Source organism: Dendrobates tinctorius, unplaced genomic scaffold, assembly GCF_039654945.1.
Source record: "Dendrobates tinctorius isolate UK_male_01 unplaced genomic scaffold, ASM3965494v1 ptg000062l, whole genome shotgun sequence".
Lineage (NCBI taxonomy): Eukaryota > Metazoa > Chordata > Amphibia > Anura > Dendrobatidae > Dendrobates > Dendrobates tinctorius.
Genome location: NW_027361730.1, coordinates 20336666 through 20354103, shown reverse-complemented (window position 1 = coordinate 20354103; position 17438 = coordinate 20336666). Strand labels below are relative to the sequence as shown.

The 17438-nt window shown below is 41.9% G+C and overlaps 1 protein-coding gene across 1 annotated transcript in view; it reads left to right on the top strand.

Moving 5' to 3' along the window:
* ZNF592 (zinc finger protein 592) overlaps positions 1-11668 on the top strand; it is a 70902-nt gene extending 59234 nt beyond the window's left edge. Inside the window, exons 9-10 of the mRNA XM_073579363.1 lie at positions 2377-2524; positions 3395-11668. Coding sequence (XP_073435464.1) covers positions 2377-2524; positions 3395-3841 — 595 coding nt within the window. The 3' untranslated portion in view covers positions 3842-11668. The remainder of the gene's footprint in view (positions 1-2376; positions 2525-3394) is intronic.
* The last annotated feature ends 5770 nt before the right edge of the window (positions 11669-17438 follow it).

The window sequence follows — 17438 nt, the reverse complement described above, 5'->3', positions numbered from 1 at the left end:
CCAAACAGACGGGAGCCCTGGAAAGGCAAGTTGGTAAGGGACTTCTTTGAGGATAAGTCCACCTGCCATGCTTTATGCCAAACGGTCCCTCGGATGGCCACTATATTGCTGGACGCCCGAGCAGCACATGCAGCAGAGTCCAGGGAGGTGGATACCATGTACTTCCCTGCATGAGCAATTTGGTCAGCGAGGTCGGCCATTCCTCCGGTCGGGCTCCAGAAAGAATGCCCTGAAGAAGCTGATTAGCCCATGCAGTTATCGACTTTGCCACCAAGGTGGAGGCAAAGGCAGGGCACAATGAAGAGGTGGCCACTTCAAAAGCTGACCTTGCAAAGGACTCTGTGAGCCTGTCATTGGTGTCCTTGAGTGATGTTCCATCCGGAAGAGGGAGGACTGTATTTGTGGATAGTCTGGAAACCGGAGGGTCCACAGTCGGAGAAGTGGTCCAGTTAGCAGTGAGCTTAGGGGAGAAGGGATATAGGATGCCAAGGTGCTTCCCTCTGTGGAAGCGGCTGGTCAGGTTTTCCCGTTCCTTGGAAAGGACCTCCTCAAATTCTCTGAGGGGCAAAGACCTTAGGAGCTGGTCTCGTCCGTCTAAACGAAACCGCCTGTTATGCGGGTTCCATATTGGTATCCTTAATGTTAAATGAGGCTCTGGACCATGTCTCCTATTATAGGCCCAGAGAGAGAGAGTCCGGGTCTGAGTAATCCTCGGACAGTACATCTGAAACTGCCATGGCAGAGTCCAGGGAAGAGGACCGGGAAAAAGATGTCCGTCGGCAGAGGTCAGGTGGAGAGAGGTAGCGAGAGGAAGAACTAGAATGACGCTCCTGCCTAGATCTATTACGGGCCCTGAAGGTAGGCACAGCCGGAGACTCCTGCAATCTGCCAGTAACGGTGGAGATAGGAAGGGAAAATCTGTCAAGGACAGACACCAGGGACTGCGAAAACTTAGTGAGGTCCATGACCGACTGCGACAGAGGTAGCCCACTCTCACCTGGGGCAGCAGGGGACTCCTAGATAGCAGGTGTGGGGGGCTGCTACAATCCTCAGAGGGGAGAGGATTGGCCTAAAGGGAGTTTTAGGATTAGGCATGAAGAGAAGCAGACCCACTAACTGGTGCCAGAAGGTTAGGGGACAAAGGAGATTGCAGAGGAAAGTGTCAGTCTGCAGAGCTACTCACAGGAAGATGCAGGTCCTTTCGGACTGTAGAGGGCTTCAGGAGACAACCAGGGCTACCGGATAATTGTGGAGGAGATGAGAGTCCCCAGCAGAGATGCCACCTTCTGGGACCAGATGCCGGTAAATGGCGACTGCAGGGAGAAAGCACGCACAGGAGAGAAGCGGGGGCGTTAAATTAAAGGCCCGCTTGGTGAGGCCGAAAGTGGGCGGAGCTATTGTCGGGAACAAAAGGAGGGAGACAGCGACGCTCGGGAACCCTGCACGTCCAAGGTAAATGGGCGGAGCTAACCACCGGAAACAGCAGGAGAGGGCATGCTATCGACGGGTGTGAACCCCCCCCCCCCAAAAAAAAAATGCCGAGAAGGGGGTGGAGCTAACTGCTGAAGTTAGGCCGCGCTGAACTGGGGCCTAAATTTATAATTGAGAGACAGGAGGGTGGCGCGGAGGCCCGGACTGCTTGAAGGGTAACCCAGAATGCAGGGGGAAACAAGCCCCCTGTAGATCAAAAACCGCCTATCTCTAAAAGGAAGTCCCCTGTACTAGAGACTCTGAATATCTTCATCCTTCTGTTCTTTTCTTCATCTTCTTCTTTGTCCGGATCTTCTCCCCTGGCACCTTTCGGCTCTTGACAGAGAGAGAAAAAAGGGAGATGTACCTCTCCATCCAGACTTTCATCAGACGTCCGAGCCTCTTGGGAATGTGGGACGTCCATGCCTCCTGAAACTGACAGGCTCTGGTGGGTGAGTGGGTAGGAGACAGGGGCCAGGACCAATGTTCATATCACCTAAACACTCTTTTATGTTAGGGTCCTTTCGGCTAGACATATATGAGATTACTGGGTGGCAGTACATGCCTTACACATAGTCTCTGAGGGAGTGCAGTTGTGACTGTTCACACTGTATCCCTGCAGAGGTAAGGGTAGAAGATCCATCTGAAAAGAAACGACGAACACTGAGGTAGATATGGGTCTAGTAAAAGACCCGTGCCCACCTCCTACTGACACGAAGCTAAGCTGAATATCCTAGTGCCGGTCCGTGGGGTTTACATTGTGGAGGAGGAGCTAACTTTTTTGTGCATAGTGTCAGCCTCCTAGTGACAGCAGCCTAAACCTGTGGTTTCCTGTGTCCCCCAATGAAGCGATAGAGAAAGCGTGGATCTCTGCTACTAAGAATAAATTACATATGTCTCTTTCAGCTATTGCACAGAGAAGCCTACTTTTGCCAAGCCGTCCATGCTGGCCAATCACATAATTTTAATGCATGGCATCAAAAACCCCGAACTTACTCAGATGCCCTCTTCAAAATCAACAAATACGCCTGCAGGATGTGGAGCTCAAGAGCAGGTACAGTTTTGTGTTTTTACATGATATCACGAGTTGCTATAATTTTAGAAAAGAAGACTTCTATCCATGCTTGAATGAACCATGTATTGGTAAATCAGTTTACCAGGAAAAGCCAAAGTTTGAACGTTCATTACTTTTGATGTTCATTAAGAAAATGATTGTCACAATTCCTCCTATCAGAGTGTCTGGATGCAGTGAATTACACTTCTGTCGCCCAATCTAGGAATGGGGCGTGCTGAGCTATCAGTATGGTGATGGACAGCGCAGCCATCCAATCGGACGCTGGGGCATGCTGAGCTGCCAGTGTCTGGAGTGACAGTTTAGCCGTCCAATCAGGACCAGGGGGTGCTGGGGAAGCGTGTGTCTCTTGTTCAGAGTAATTACCTGACTATTTAACCAACTCTCTGCCTTTTGTTGCTGCCAATTGTAGCTTTGCTCGTGTGTGTGTGTGTGTGTGTGTGTGTGTGTGTGTGTGTGTTTGCACAGTTCTCCTTGTCTGGTGTTTTGATCTCTGATGCTCAACCTAGGATTTATCTTGACCATCCTTTTGCCTTGCCCTTTTATCTACGTTCTTGGAATAATGACCTCTGACTGTTTCCTGAGTACAACTTTGTCTCACCCCTCTGTCTGACGTTCTGTCTTGGCTTTTGACCTCGGACCTCTTGACTACTCAGCCTCATGGCTTATCTGTGAGTAGTGACTAGTTTCGCAATTGAAAATTTTTTTGGCCACCTGCAAAAAAACTAGAACATAGCAATTTTCCCACTTCTGATTTATTATTAAATGGCCATTATTATATCGTGGATAAAAAATGTAGGAGAGTAGCACAAGATTTTGTTTGCTTACTGTTCCTTTGTCTCCGTTATCTAGACTGCTGGTACAAAGAAAGCAATCAAAAAGGAGCTTGAGGACTCTGATGCGCAAGATGGGCCAGATGCTAAGAAACTGAGAGCAGCGTATAAATGTGCAAAGTGCAGCTTCACTGCAGACAGCAGCAAAGAGTTTCTAGAGCACATACCTCAGCACAAGAGCGACAACTCAACGTGCCAGTGTGTGCACTGTGGCTTATGTTACACTTCCCAAATATCACTCAACAGACACCTCTTTATTGTGCACAAGGTCAAGGAAGAAGAGGATGAGGAGCAGCAACCAAACCCCGACACAGAAAAGCAGTTTCCAAGCTCCAAGTTGGAGCAGTCGTGGGAGTGTGTCCAGTGTGATTTAACCTTTGATCTTCAGAGTGCGCATGCTGCTCACATACGGACTCACAAACCAAACCCTGATAACCGACAGAAAACAGGATCCCCGAAAGCGTAATAAATACAGGACTTCAAAAGAACATATGTGAATAAAAAGCATATGTTAATGACTATAAAGAGAGAAACTAAAACTATTTTTACTGAGAAACTGAGAGGGATGTTCATTTAAATTAAAAATAATAGTAATTAATAGTAAAGGTACTGTATTTGTTTATGTGGACTGTTAAGCGTTCATTTGGGACACGGTTTACCCTTTTACACAGACCGGCAAGGCCCAGCTATATGAGGGGGACAGCAGAAAGACAAAAAGGGAAAGTGTGAAATGTTAAGTTCTTTGTTTTTGTTTTGTTGTTTTCCAGTTCTTTAGCACAGCGCCTTCTCATCTCTACTCCAGTATCACAGTATTCATCTTCGTTTCAGTTTGATCGGTTAATCTGTCTTTTGAAGAGATCTGTAGGTTTGTGAAGATGGAAGCTATAAACGGTCCTTTTCAATTTAGGTTTTTTCTTCTGCATTATGGTAGGATTTTAAGCACTTAAATGATGCAGGACTTTATACGTGGTTATGTACATTTCAGAACAAAATATATTTAAGGGGCTATTCTGTAAAGAAAAAATTATCACCTGTGTTATAGGGGATAACGTACTGATTTACTGGTGGTATAACTGCTGGGACCACCCGTGATCTCAAGATCGGTGCTTTAGAACCCAGAGAATGAGGCTCTGTAACCCCCATTCTGAATGGAGCAGAGGTGTGCATGCATGTTGTAGTCTATGGGCCTGCAGAGTGCGGACCTAGTGATCAGCATGTTATACCCTAATCCCTGTATAGGGGATGACTTGTTGAGCAATAACCCTTTAAATTGTGCAGTCGTATCCAAATAACATAAAAGCTCTGATGTCCTCCTAAGGGACTTGACTTTCTGCCAAATGTCTAGTCTTAATTTCCAGGTCATGGAAGACCCAGATTGGTGAAAGGTACTCTTAAGTTTTACATAGTTTTTACACAGTATGCAATTTATTACATAAAAGTAATAACCAGCCTTCCAACTCTTTTTAGTATGACATTTCATTTTAAGCAGTATTTAATTTTATAGAATTGTCTACTTATGGAAATCAAGACTTTGACTATGCAGAAAGACTCCAGTTTTTTTTTTCACTTTATGGAAGATTATGACATGGTTCTTAAAAAAGGCTCATTATTCTATACCAAAAAAAGTGTCAATTCAGCTCACCACTTATGTGTTAGAGAGAAGTATCCCAGGAGACTTCCAGGGTAGACAGTCTGGGGGTGGGATGCACGGAGTAGGCACTAGTCTGGCTTCCAGGTCAAGTAGCTCTCTGTGGTCTGCAAGGGGATGTTCTCCAGCACCAAGGTAAAGTAATTAAAACTTAGCTTCAATCATATAGGATAAAAAAAAAAAAATTGGCAGAATGTGCACATATAGATGATTGACTCTACACGAAACGTGTAAGCATTAAGCGGTTTCTTTTTTAGCGTGCACAATTCTCCCAATTTAGTTTTTTTTTTTATCCTCATTTTGTCACTTTGTTTCGCATAGTATATGGAGAGAGAAATTAGTGTATATACGGTATATATTGCTATTTTCTATGAGCAAAGGCTTTCCGAGGCCTCTATATCCAGTGACGTACCACCCTGCTTATGCAGATGTTTACGTGAAATTACCATACAGTTACTATAAAGCTTTGTCAGTGACTCATATTGCGCTGTCCTGCAAGAAGAGTAATATCTATAGTATTTCCCCTAGTTTGACAAGTCATATTTTATTGTTGCTACTAGTGTAATGAATATTGTATTAGGCGTTTATGCTGCTTGGATTTATCATTAATGGCTTGAACCTAGCCATAAACCCATACAGGCAGTCGGAGAGCACAATTGGGCACTACTTTTTTTTTTTTTTTTTTTTTTATATGTACTTGGCAGCAGGCACCGATGGTGAAAGTGGTCAAACTCCCAATTGGGGCCCTCAAAATCACCCAATCCTAATTTAACCACCATTTTATATATGGCATGTTCTACATAGAAAATGTAATGTTTATGTAACTGTATTATTTCTCATTACAGCTTGTATTATAATCCAGAGCAGCATTCACTTCTAAGCTGAATTTTCCTGGAATCTGTTCACAAATTGATCTCTAAATATTAACAGCTAATGATATTGTGTACTCTTCCCAGAACACAAATCACCAGAGAGGCCGTTTTCCTGCATCCGTGAATTATGGTCTTGGTAGGACTGGCCGCTGTGCTCGAGCCAAAGTTCGGGTCAGTAGACTCGCTGCCAGGTCATATTTGGGTTGGGACTCATGGATGTGTGAAACCAGCCCTAAGTTCTGTGCAGTCTTCAACTCTGAAGCCTGCAGAATTATAAATGCAGCTCTGGGCTATATTATTAGCTGTAATCTGTCTTCAAAAAGAAAGATTCTTTATTCATGTAATCTGTAAAACTGTGTTTAAAAAATTTCATGACAGTCACATTTTCATCTAGGTTGACCTAATTCTAGCAGTTTAGTCTTAAATACTAAATTATAACTAGTGAAACATTATCGGACAGCACAGAGTTTGTCCAGGTGGAAGATGGCAAACTAAACAGATGTAGGATAGACTCTGGCATTGCAGATCCTGACTGCAGGACATGGTGCTCTTCAGGCCTTTAAATTGTGCTCTTACTCTTGTGCATGATGGCAGTCGTGTACACACGTAGAAGAAGAAGAATCCTACCAATGTTGGTGGAATCTTTTGGACAATGTATAGGGTGGGTATTGTAAGAAAACTACCTGTTGTTTAAATCAAGTTTGTTAGATTTATTTTAAAAAAACAAAACACAATTAGTAATCCTGCAGTTTTCACACTGGCACATTTTTACACTCGTACTACCTATTCTTTCAGGAAGAGTTTTCCACAAACCTCCCTATAAAGCTAATAACACAGGATCCAGCCATCACAATAGGTGGTGTCTCCTCTAGTACACCTTAGCAATCATCTTTGTACATGTTCATTAGACACTTCTATACAAAAGTTATGGTCGGGATCTTAGCCAGTGTGAAAATTGCAAGATTTATTTTTAATAGTTTGCATTGCGGCATATAAAATAAAACAATAGGTCATTTCCCGGTTATATATTGCTTTAAGGACTCCTATATAAACATAGTTTTGTTTGTTTTTTTTTTGTTTTTTTAATTTATTTTAACCTTCAGTTTCAAAAGTAAAAAGATCATAGTGTGGGTCAGAATAATCATTTTTCTAAGTTACTTTATTAGAGTTTTTTGCTGGTATCCTGATGCGTGGACTGTCAGTCTGCCTGAAACTAGGCTGCGTCCTGCTGCCATTTTTAGTTTGGAAGAGAACATCATAGGATTTTACAGTACTCGCTCCCTGAAGGTAACAAAGAGCGACAACCAGGGCGCTGCATTGTTTAGAACAGACCGCAGCACAGAGCTCTGGCTCCGAGCTGCAGGTTACTAGCAAACCCCGCACTGTAATAGTGTTTCTCTTTAAAGTGGTGGTTGTTTTTATATTTGTGGGGGTTTTTTAATATTCTAAAAAGAAAAACACCAAACCCAGATATTGCAAAAAAAAAGTTTTCTAGATTTCACAGCATTTAAAGGGATGTGTCAGCACAGAATGACTGTTCTAACAAAGTACAGGCACTCAGTGTATCCTGGCGGGGCCAAATTAATAAGTGCACCTTCCCACCTACTTGTTTTTGCTTATATACCCCCGTGTAGTTCTATAAAGCCAGAACTGTCAATCAGGGCTTGGTGATAGAGGGAAAACAAGCAGGTGGGACTCGGTTTGAACAGTCATTCTGTGCCGACAATCCCTTTTAAAGTAACATCTGGCCTTAGCAAATTATGCTAACGAAGCTGTGAAAAACACTAAGCTGCTGTGTGTGAATTGAGCCTAGTGACTGCAAAGGCCCACAGGCAATGCATTGTCTTAGATGCGATCATTTTTTTTTTCGGCTCTACCACACCAAACATTTTACCATTCTTCATATTATATCATAAAACATTGTTTGTTTGTTCACATTGTTCATCATTTAAAAAAAACAATCTGGAGACCTTTTTACCAAGATTAACCATTTCTATTCATTGTATGTAAGTATTTAGGGTTAGGTAACATTTGTGCTTCATTTGCTGTACTTCTGGTTCATTTATTAACGAGTTCCTTTTACTTTTATTTTGGATACATTTATTATGTAAATAACCAACTATTTGCTCCATTATGGTTAACACTAAGTAACTCTACTTACACTCATGTAGCACAGGTTGCTCACTCCTATCACCAGCTATTTAAAAATCTATAGGTTCAAAAGACCGTTATAGGGGTTTTCAACTTTCAAGAAAATGGACCCCAAAAGCTTTAAAATGTCTAAAACAAAGAGAGCAGGTACTTGTGTTTCCCAGGTCCAGTGCTGGCTTTCCACTGCTGGTTGCTCCAGTTTTGGTTGCAGTGGTGATGTCATGTCGACAGGCGCATCACCGCTACAGTCAATAACTGAGCTCTTCCGAGATAGACGGCACGTTCAGCTGCGCTTGGATTTCAGCCTAAACAGACATGAATAGTGACGGGGAGTCTATATTGGATCTGGGAAGGGCGAGTACCCGCTCTGTTCTTTGTTTTATTAGGTATTTTAGAGTGCCTTAGGTCCACTCCTAAGTTCTAAAATATATTGGACCATAGATTACTAAAAAATAGCTTGGGCACAAGAAAAGTTTCAATGTCATTGGTCTATAAGGTTAAAAATGTGTCAAATTTCCAGTTGAAAATTACAACTTGCACAAAGTAGATTTGATCTTTTCTTATAGGCCGCGCTTTTACACTGACCAAAAGTCTTTGACAACATCTGCCCGTGACCATCTTTCCCCTTACAAATAAAAGCATAACATGTCCCATAATCTACATTATATCAACCGCTATTTAGATAGTGTCAGGGGACATTACCTCCAATTAATATGTAGAACGGTTACTCCCAGGCCTCTGAGCGCTCTCCGTATATGTGACAAACAGTTGTTGCCATTGGTAGCCATGTACGAAGTAATTCCCACGCTGCTTCTGCAGAGCAAGCTCGAGATTAGTCTAATAACCCAGCTGGTAAGTAGTGATTGATGGCAGAATCTGTCTAAAAATGTGAAACTATTAACATTTCCATTTACCTGTTTTCTGCATCATTTAAGTGTGAAAAATCTGAAACCAGGCATTGCTTGTTCTTGTATTTCCTAAGCCGGTATATGCAACATTACTTTCCATGTTCATGTCTGCAATGTGCTGCTGACTCCACCTTGTCCCCTTCAGAAAGATTTCTCAAAGTATTCTGCCCATGTTCTAGACTAGCCTATTATCACCCAGTTTTCAATGTTATTATGACTTATTGAAGATTGTTTTTATTGTATTTAAATGTAGTCATATTGACTATGTATACATATATAAATATAAATAAATATATACTTTTACATTTTTTTCCTTTTTTGATTTTTAAGGTGCTCGCTCTCTTGACATGTATACGTTATACTATATCCATTCAGTTTTATATGTACATATGTGCATGACTATGTATATAGAATACGATAGTAGATGTATTTGCGTGTGCATATAGGTATGCAGTCATGTTGCCTATTCATAAACTGCCTTTATTTCTCCATTTGCCATATACTTGTAAACCTTGCACAATTTTCATACATATTATATACTAAACACCATGTTTTTTCTTTTGCAGCATTCAACATATCTGCATCACATTGTTGCATTATTTGCTGGATCTTGTAGGATAGGATTGTGTGACTGCTAAAGCTGTTAAGGTCTTCTCCAGTCCAGGTTTGGCTTGAAAGTCTGTATTGTAGACTTGTGAATCCTCAAATCGTGCACAGGCAAGATTCGGTGGTATCCATACTTCTGAGCACATTCATACTAGATTGTGGCCTTAATTTATTTGTGTTCAGCGAGGCCACACGTCTAGTCAGAAGGTGGCTGGGAGTATGCATATCGCATAATTGCGGCCACATGATCCCCCACTCTAGGCATCGGAGAATTCTGACAGTGTGCTGTGTGTGATGTGAGTATTCTCAAGTCTGCAATCACAAAAAGTCACTGCAGACTTCCATGCCAAACCTGGACAACCCCTTTAAGATGTTAATGACCTGTCCTTAGGATAGATAATATCAGATCAGTGGGTGCTGATACCCGAACTCCCCCACTGTTCAGCTGTGGCGGTGGACGGATGTAAACATTGAATGGAGCTGCACTTTGTAGCTCCGCTCACTGTGTAGCGGCCGCTGCCAAGTACTGCAGATCAGCTCCTACTCAGGAAAAAAAATCGCTTATCTGCAGTATCTGAGAACAGCCGCTACACGTTGAAGGCAGGTGTACTGTTCAGCTCCACCCTATTTTTACATCTATCCAGCGTTAATACCATCTGATTAGTGGGATGCTACATGTTGGACCCTAACCGATCTGGTACTGATGATCTATTTTAAGGATAGGTCAAAAATATATCCCTGGACAATCCCTTTAAAATGTGTCAAATACATTACACTGCTGTTGACTCCTAGGCATTGTCTAAAATACATTCATGAACCCATTTGAAGACCACTTTGCACAGCCCCAAAAAATGGATATACAACTGGTGGATTTCTTTCTTTTTTTTTGGTCCAATTAACATCAGCAAAAATCAGGTAATTGAAATCATTACAGATAATAGAACCGTACATTTATAAGGGTATGTTCACATGTCATGTTTTTGCCGTAAAAAAATGCATTTTACTGTCCCTGCGAAGTGAATGAAATCTCATGCACACAGATCTGCAGCATGTCAATTCTATCAGCATTTTTCACCCATTTTAATGAATAGGAAAAGAGACGAGACAGGCCAAGAGATTTGTTTTTGATGCAGAAATGTCTGCAGTAAATACTTAATGTTTGCACATAGGAGGCTATGAATATACTAAACACTGCAGAGAAGACCCTCCTAATGGAATAAATAGCCTAATGGCTATGTTAAATTGGAATTTCACCTAAAACGTATGTTCTGACAAGTCAAAATAAATGATATAGAATATATATTGGTGACTACTATATCTTCTTGCTTGGGGGTTTCCATAACTAAAATTTCTATTCTTCAAATATAATGTCAGGGATTTTCCTGACACCATATATTTAAAGAAAACCTATCTGAGATGAAGCTGTGAATCGCTATTGTCCTTTATTGCTTATTCCGAGTTGCTGTTTGTGGCCACTTCGAGCTCATTCACACAGTATTAAATAGCGGTATATTTTGGTGTCATTGCCTGAAAATCTGCATGAGACAATTTTCAGGAGAACCCTTTAGAACAGAGCACTTCTATGTCATCCTATCAAAGCTGAACTAGCGAGATTAACAACTCTTCCTGTCCCCGGTTTGGAAAAGTGTAAGGGAGTCTGACCTTGCGGCCATGTTCCCTTAGAATGACACGCGTTAGAAATCACTAGCCTCCGCACCGATTGTGCGGTAGATGTAGTGTTTGTGTGTCCTGATTAGGTAGGCGCCCTACACTGTCATCCATGACATGCTGCTAAGTGGCACTGCACCTTCTCTATCATTAATGTATTTGCAGAATAATTTGATTTCTTGCTGAGCCAAGTTTTCATACGTCATATAATTTAATGAAAAAGAGAAATAATTGCTATTTATCGTGTTGCCTCTAAAGATTAGGATTTTGTCTACTTGTGTTTTGATACAGACAAATCTGAGTATTTCTACCCTCTTTTATAATGTACATAGCAACCTGTCTGTAGATTTCTGTTATAAGGATGTTCTCTTTGTTCAATCTTCCGAGGATTGTATGTATGTTTGCTTCAGAATATTTCAAATAAAAGACTTAAACAGGAAGCCTGATTGGCTGTCAATGTCTGATTGGAAATGCACCTAGATGCTGCACAGGTTATTTGTGACCTGCACAATATCAGGCATGTGTACATTATGGACCGCAATGTGGTGCATAATATAGAATTTAGGCTAGTTTCACACTAGCGTATCTACCCGCAGCGCACGGCGCCACTAAGCCCCGCCCTCTGCCGCGGTCCCACCGGTCATCTCCCTACTATCGCACAGCGCTGCATGCGATCTGCGCACCCTGTCTTTAGCATAGGGTGCGCAGACCGTGCGCTAGTAGGATTTTGCGTGCGCTGCGCCCTTTTGACGGTGCGCCAAACGCACCATGTTGCATTTTGGTGCGCTCGGCGTACCATTAAAAGGGTGCAGCTCACGCAAAATCCTACTAGCGCACGGTCTGCGCACCCTATGCTAAAGATAGGGTGCGCAGATCGCATGCAGCGCTGTGCGATGATAGGAGATGACCGGAGGGGGCGGGGCTTAGTGGCGCCGTGCGTTGCGTGTAGATACGCTAGTGTGAAATTAGCCTAAAGGGGTTGGCCACTTTTGCCCACTTTTTTTTATTAAATGCATGTATTTAGGGTTAAAAATTATTTCTTCAATTGGGTTTTGTTAAAAATTATGCAGCGTTTGACTTTTACAAGCGCTTTGTTTCCTTGAATATTCAATGTTGGAAGTTGGCTGTGGCCCTAAATCAGCTGTGAGGAGCTAGAGAAAGACAGTTACAAACTTTCACGTCAGACTGTCAGAACGAGCCCACTGACAGATTCTCTGATAACTTTTTCTACAGCCAACAATAGACCGTGCAACGTGAAGGCTGGGCAGCATGGTGGCTCAGTGGTTAGCTCTGCAGCCTTTGAATCCCACCAAGGACAACATCTGCAAGGAGTTTGTATGTTCTCCCCGTGTTTGCGTAGGTTTCCTCCGGGTACTCCGGTTTCCTCCCACATTCCAAAGACATACTGATAGGGAATTTAGATTGTGAGCCCCATTGGGGACAGTGATGATAATGTGTGCAAACTGTAAAGCGCTGTGGAATATGTTAGCGCTATATAAAGATTATTATTATGGCTATAGAAGACAAATGTAAAAAAAAAATGAAGCCCAGTTGCAAAAATGATTTTTAGTCCCAAATACATGTTTTTTTTTTTACTTAAATGCAATGTCCCAAAAGGTGGTCAGCTCCATTTACTCTCTACGGGGCTGCTGAGCTTTGTTCTGCTTTTTCTGGGAACCCATAGACAATAAATGGAGCAGTGGTTAGGCAAGCAACTGGTAGCGCCATTTTGTAATAAGAATAAAAGATCTCCATCAGTGATAAAAATTCCCTGATTCCCTTGATCGATGCACATCCCAGTAGTGGTATACTGAATGATTAGCAAGCTCTCACCTATTCTGCAGATGGGTGATAAAGGGCATGTCCAAAAAAAAAAGTACATCCTTACTACTTCTGTAGGCATTAGGAGTGTTCTGTCCTCACTAAATGAAACAGAATTCATGTAGCTTATATAGGCAGCTAAACCACTATACCGGGGTCAAATAAGGAGACTGTAGGTTGAATCTATGCTTTATTGAACGTGATGGTATATTGGCGTGGTGAAACTACAATACAAATATATACACTCGGTCAGTACGAGGTACATTGGAATACATATATACATTATATATCAACATCTGCACTACTAGCTGAGCAGGGGAAAACTAATTAGGCAGGGTAATATGGGACAGAAATAGATACAGGAAGCATGATTACATACTAGCGATGCGCTCACAAGGGGAGAAGAGAAATGAGATGCATCCAGGATGCAGGCTGAGGAAAAATGGTGGACTGGAGGGAAAATGGGGGCTGAACCAACCATAATCCTTTGCAAAAGGCTACCAGGGTGCATTGCAACCTTACCAGAATACTTCACAGAAAAAGGAGAGTCCAGCTCAAGGAGTAAAATCCAGAATTTTCTTTTTCATTAAAATACAAGCATGGCTGCCATAGTCATCATTGCGGTTTTTACCCTGGCATGGGATAACCGCACAGAGAGTGCCCAGGAGGTTCTGTACACGTTTCGAGCGGTATACGCTCTTGGGCTCCAATAGAGCTAACAGCAGAATATCAAGAAAGTGCACATAATTATTTAAAATACACAGAAAAAAAAAAAAAACAGGAATGTATCCAAAAAGGACAAACAAATATAAGTGAAGTATACATGACATTAAATTAATATATCACGTCAACAATAAAACAAAATCTTTGTATGAATATGATTAATAATAAAGCAAACTCTTTCCTCAAATTCATACCCATAGGTGTTCGTGTATCAAGAAGGTAAATCCAAAATGCCTCTCTGTCTCTTAGTAATTTTTCTCTATTTCCACCTCTGGTTCTTTTTTTTAATTTGTTCTATAGCATAAATTTTAATGAAAGAAAGATCCCTATTGTGAACAGACACAAAATGCTTCGACACATTGGTGTAAAATAATGCGTATTCTTGTAAAATACTCAGGACTAGTTACCAGATAAAAATGTAGTGGTTTATTTGGATTCTTCCATCAAAGAAAAGATTATTACAGAAAAACATAAAAATAGAAGAGAGATTGTCCATTAGTTCATAGCTAAGCTTGTAACCTTCTTTCCTGGAACTCTGAAAAGACATGTGTCCTGTAGTGCGTAGCTTCTCTGGATGTGAGTTAGATTAACATACCAGCTGTTCAGTTATGTCCGTGCAGAGATCACATCTTGCGTCTGTGTCTTATGATGGAGAGGGAAGGAGCCAGCGACCTCTAGAGTGAGCCATGAATTATTTACGTCTCCTAAAGCACATGATCTCGGTATATATGGAGTTGCCCTGTACCATGAGCCAGGCTTACAAAAATAGCCTATGTCGTGTCAGCTAAAGCAATGTACAGAACTGAGTCTTATACGAAATTAACGGATTATTAATATTTAACAATTGCGTATATTGCGGGTTGTGGGCTGAACAATATCATGCAGGTGCTCCCGAATTCTATCCTTCAATCAACGAGTGGTCGAACCCACATATTTTAAGTTACAATGTGCACATTCCACAATATAAACAACAAAGTTTGAATTACAGTTCAAAAAATTTTTAATTTTATATTCTTTGTTGTTTGAGGAATCAAAAAAAAGACAGGGTTTTGAATGAAAAAGGTGCACGTTTTACAGGGAGACTGACCACATCTGTGGCAGCCCATTACCGATAACCAATTTTTATTTTTACTGTATAAACTAGGAGAAAAAAAATTCCCCAAAGTTGAGGCTCTCCTAGAGACCATCCTGATCCCATTTTAGCTGCTCTATTTATATTCCAATTTGGATAGCCACGTTTAAATAAACGATGAAGAATGTCTTAAGTTCATTCCCTTTGGCCATCCTAAGTTCAACTTTGCGGACGCTGCCATCCTTACTCGGGAATGTTGCACTCACTAGTCCAAGTGGCCACTGGTTCCGGTGGACTTGACAGTCTTTCACAAGGACGAGGTCACCAATCCTCAGATTAGGCCTGGTAGATTGCCACTTTGTTCGTGGCTGCAGGGTAGACAAATATTGTTTGCGCCACCTGTCCCAGAATGTGTTTACTTTGTACCTGTCTCCATTGGCGCTTGTAGAGATCCTTAGCGTCGAATCCTCCTGGAGGGGCACTGGATAGTCCTGTTTTCTGGGTGAGGAGAGTAGCTGAAGTCATTGTATGAAGTGTAGACACCTGAGGGTGGATTTCAGCACCTGAGTCCTCTCTCACTAGTTCAAAGGTGTCTGGAAAATGTTCCTCCGTGTACAATAATTTTGATCCTGAAAGCCATGTTATGCTTCCTAGTTGACTTGCATCAACTGCTCTAGTTGCGTGATCTGCAGGATTTTGGTCCGTGGGGATGTAATTCCACTGTTTTGGATGAACTGATCTCCTAATTCATGGTAGGTGGTAGAGGTGCATCCCAGTCAGATGTTTCCTTAGTTAAGTCTCTTAGTAAGGCTTTGCCTTGTATAGTAACAGGAGCTGCAAAACCCAAGGGATCGTACAGGCTGTTGATGGTAGATAGGACACCTGTGTGTGAAAGGCTTTTCTTCCTGGCTGACCTGAAAGGTAAAGGTGTCTAACTGTAGATTCCAGAGAAGCCCGAGGCTGCGTTGCATTGGTGTGGGGTCTGACCCCAGGTCCAAGTCTTTGAGACTGTTACATAAGTCTTGTGAAGGGAATGCTTCCATGAGTTCTTGGCAGTTTGAGGCTATTTTGTGAAGCCTGAGGTTAGAGCAAGCAAGAATCTCTTGGGCTCTTCTGAGAAGACTGATGGCTGTCTCATTTGAAGGCATGGCTTTCAAACAGTCATCAATGATAAGGAATCAAGGTCCTTCTTGCACTCGTAAAAAAGAAGAGTGTGGTGCTTAGAGGAAAATAATGAAATAAATAATGTCAAAACACCTCTAGCACTCAGAACAATATCAAAACAAAGTTGCTTCCAACGATATATTCATTTATTTCATCTTTTTATTTCATCTCTTTATGCACTGGAAATTCACAGAGAGCTCTCTGGGATTCACCACGCGCACTTATTGCAATGTGCAGAATTAACCCTTGATAAAGGCCAGATGGGTCGAAACGTTGGGCTTAAATACTCTGCTGTAACAAGTTTATATATTGGCTGTGAATTTCCAGTGCATAAAGAGATAAAATAAAAAGATGAAATAAATGAATATATCGTTGGAAGCAACTTCGTTTTCAAACAGTCATCAACATAAAAGTCCTTTCTATGAATTGTCTGACATCTGATCCGTATTCTGTTTCTCCATCTTGAGCTGACCTTTTGAGTCCATAAATGGCGACTGCAGGAGAAGGACTATTGCCAAAGATGTGCACTCTCATGCGATACTCTGTGACCTCTTTAGTAGGATCATTGTCTCTACCAGATGAATCTTGGGAAGTTCCTGTCTCTCTCTCACAAGGAAACAATGGAACATTTGCTGGATGTCAGCGGTGAAGGCAATGGAATCCTTATGGAAGCGGATAAGAACTCCCAGCAGTTTGTTATTGAGGTCTGGTCCTGTCAGTAGAACATCATTTAGGGAGACCGTCAAACTTAGCACTGGAGTCAAACACCACTCTAATCTGGCCCGGTTTCATAGGGTGGTATACTCCAAACATGGGTAGGAACCAGCATTCTTCAGAGTCTTTGAGAGTGGGAGCTAGTTCTGCATGGCAGTTCTCAAAAATCTTTGACATGAAGGAGAAAGTGATCTTTCATCTCTGGTTTCTTCTGCAGATTATATTTGAGAGGAGAAACATTTTAATGCTTGATTTCTGTTGTTTGGCAGATGTGGTCTGTGGGTTCTGAAGGGAAGAGGTGCAACCCAGCTGTTGGTCTCATCTTTTACAAGTCCCTTGTCCATTACCTCTAAGAACAACTTGTCCTCTACCGACATTGCCACTTGGTTGTCTTGCTTAGTTCTCTGGAAGACTGTGCACCGTAACATCCTCATAGCTTCCTGACACAATACTGCTGTCATGAGTAAAGTCTATTAAATGATTAGGCAGTTGGATGCTGTATGGTAGTTCCTTGACATGGAACTCGTTGCAAGGTTGAAACAGAGATGGGCGTCCTTTCTCCAGTGTATATATTAGCATACTTGTCACAGAAGATGGGGCGTGCATATGTTTCCTATTATGACCCATCCTAAGTCTAGCTTTTGGGCATAGGGAGCATTGTGGAGTCCACTGATATGACTTCTCACTTTATGAACCTGTAGGATATCTCTTCCCAA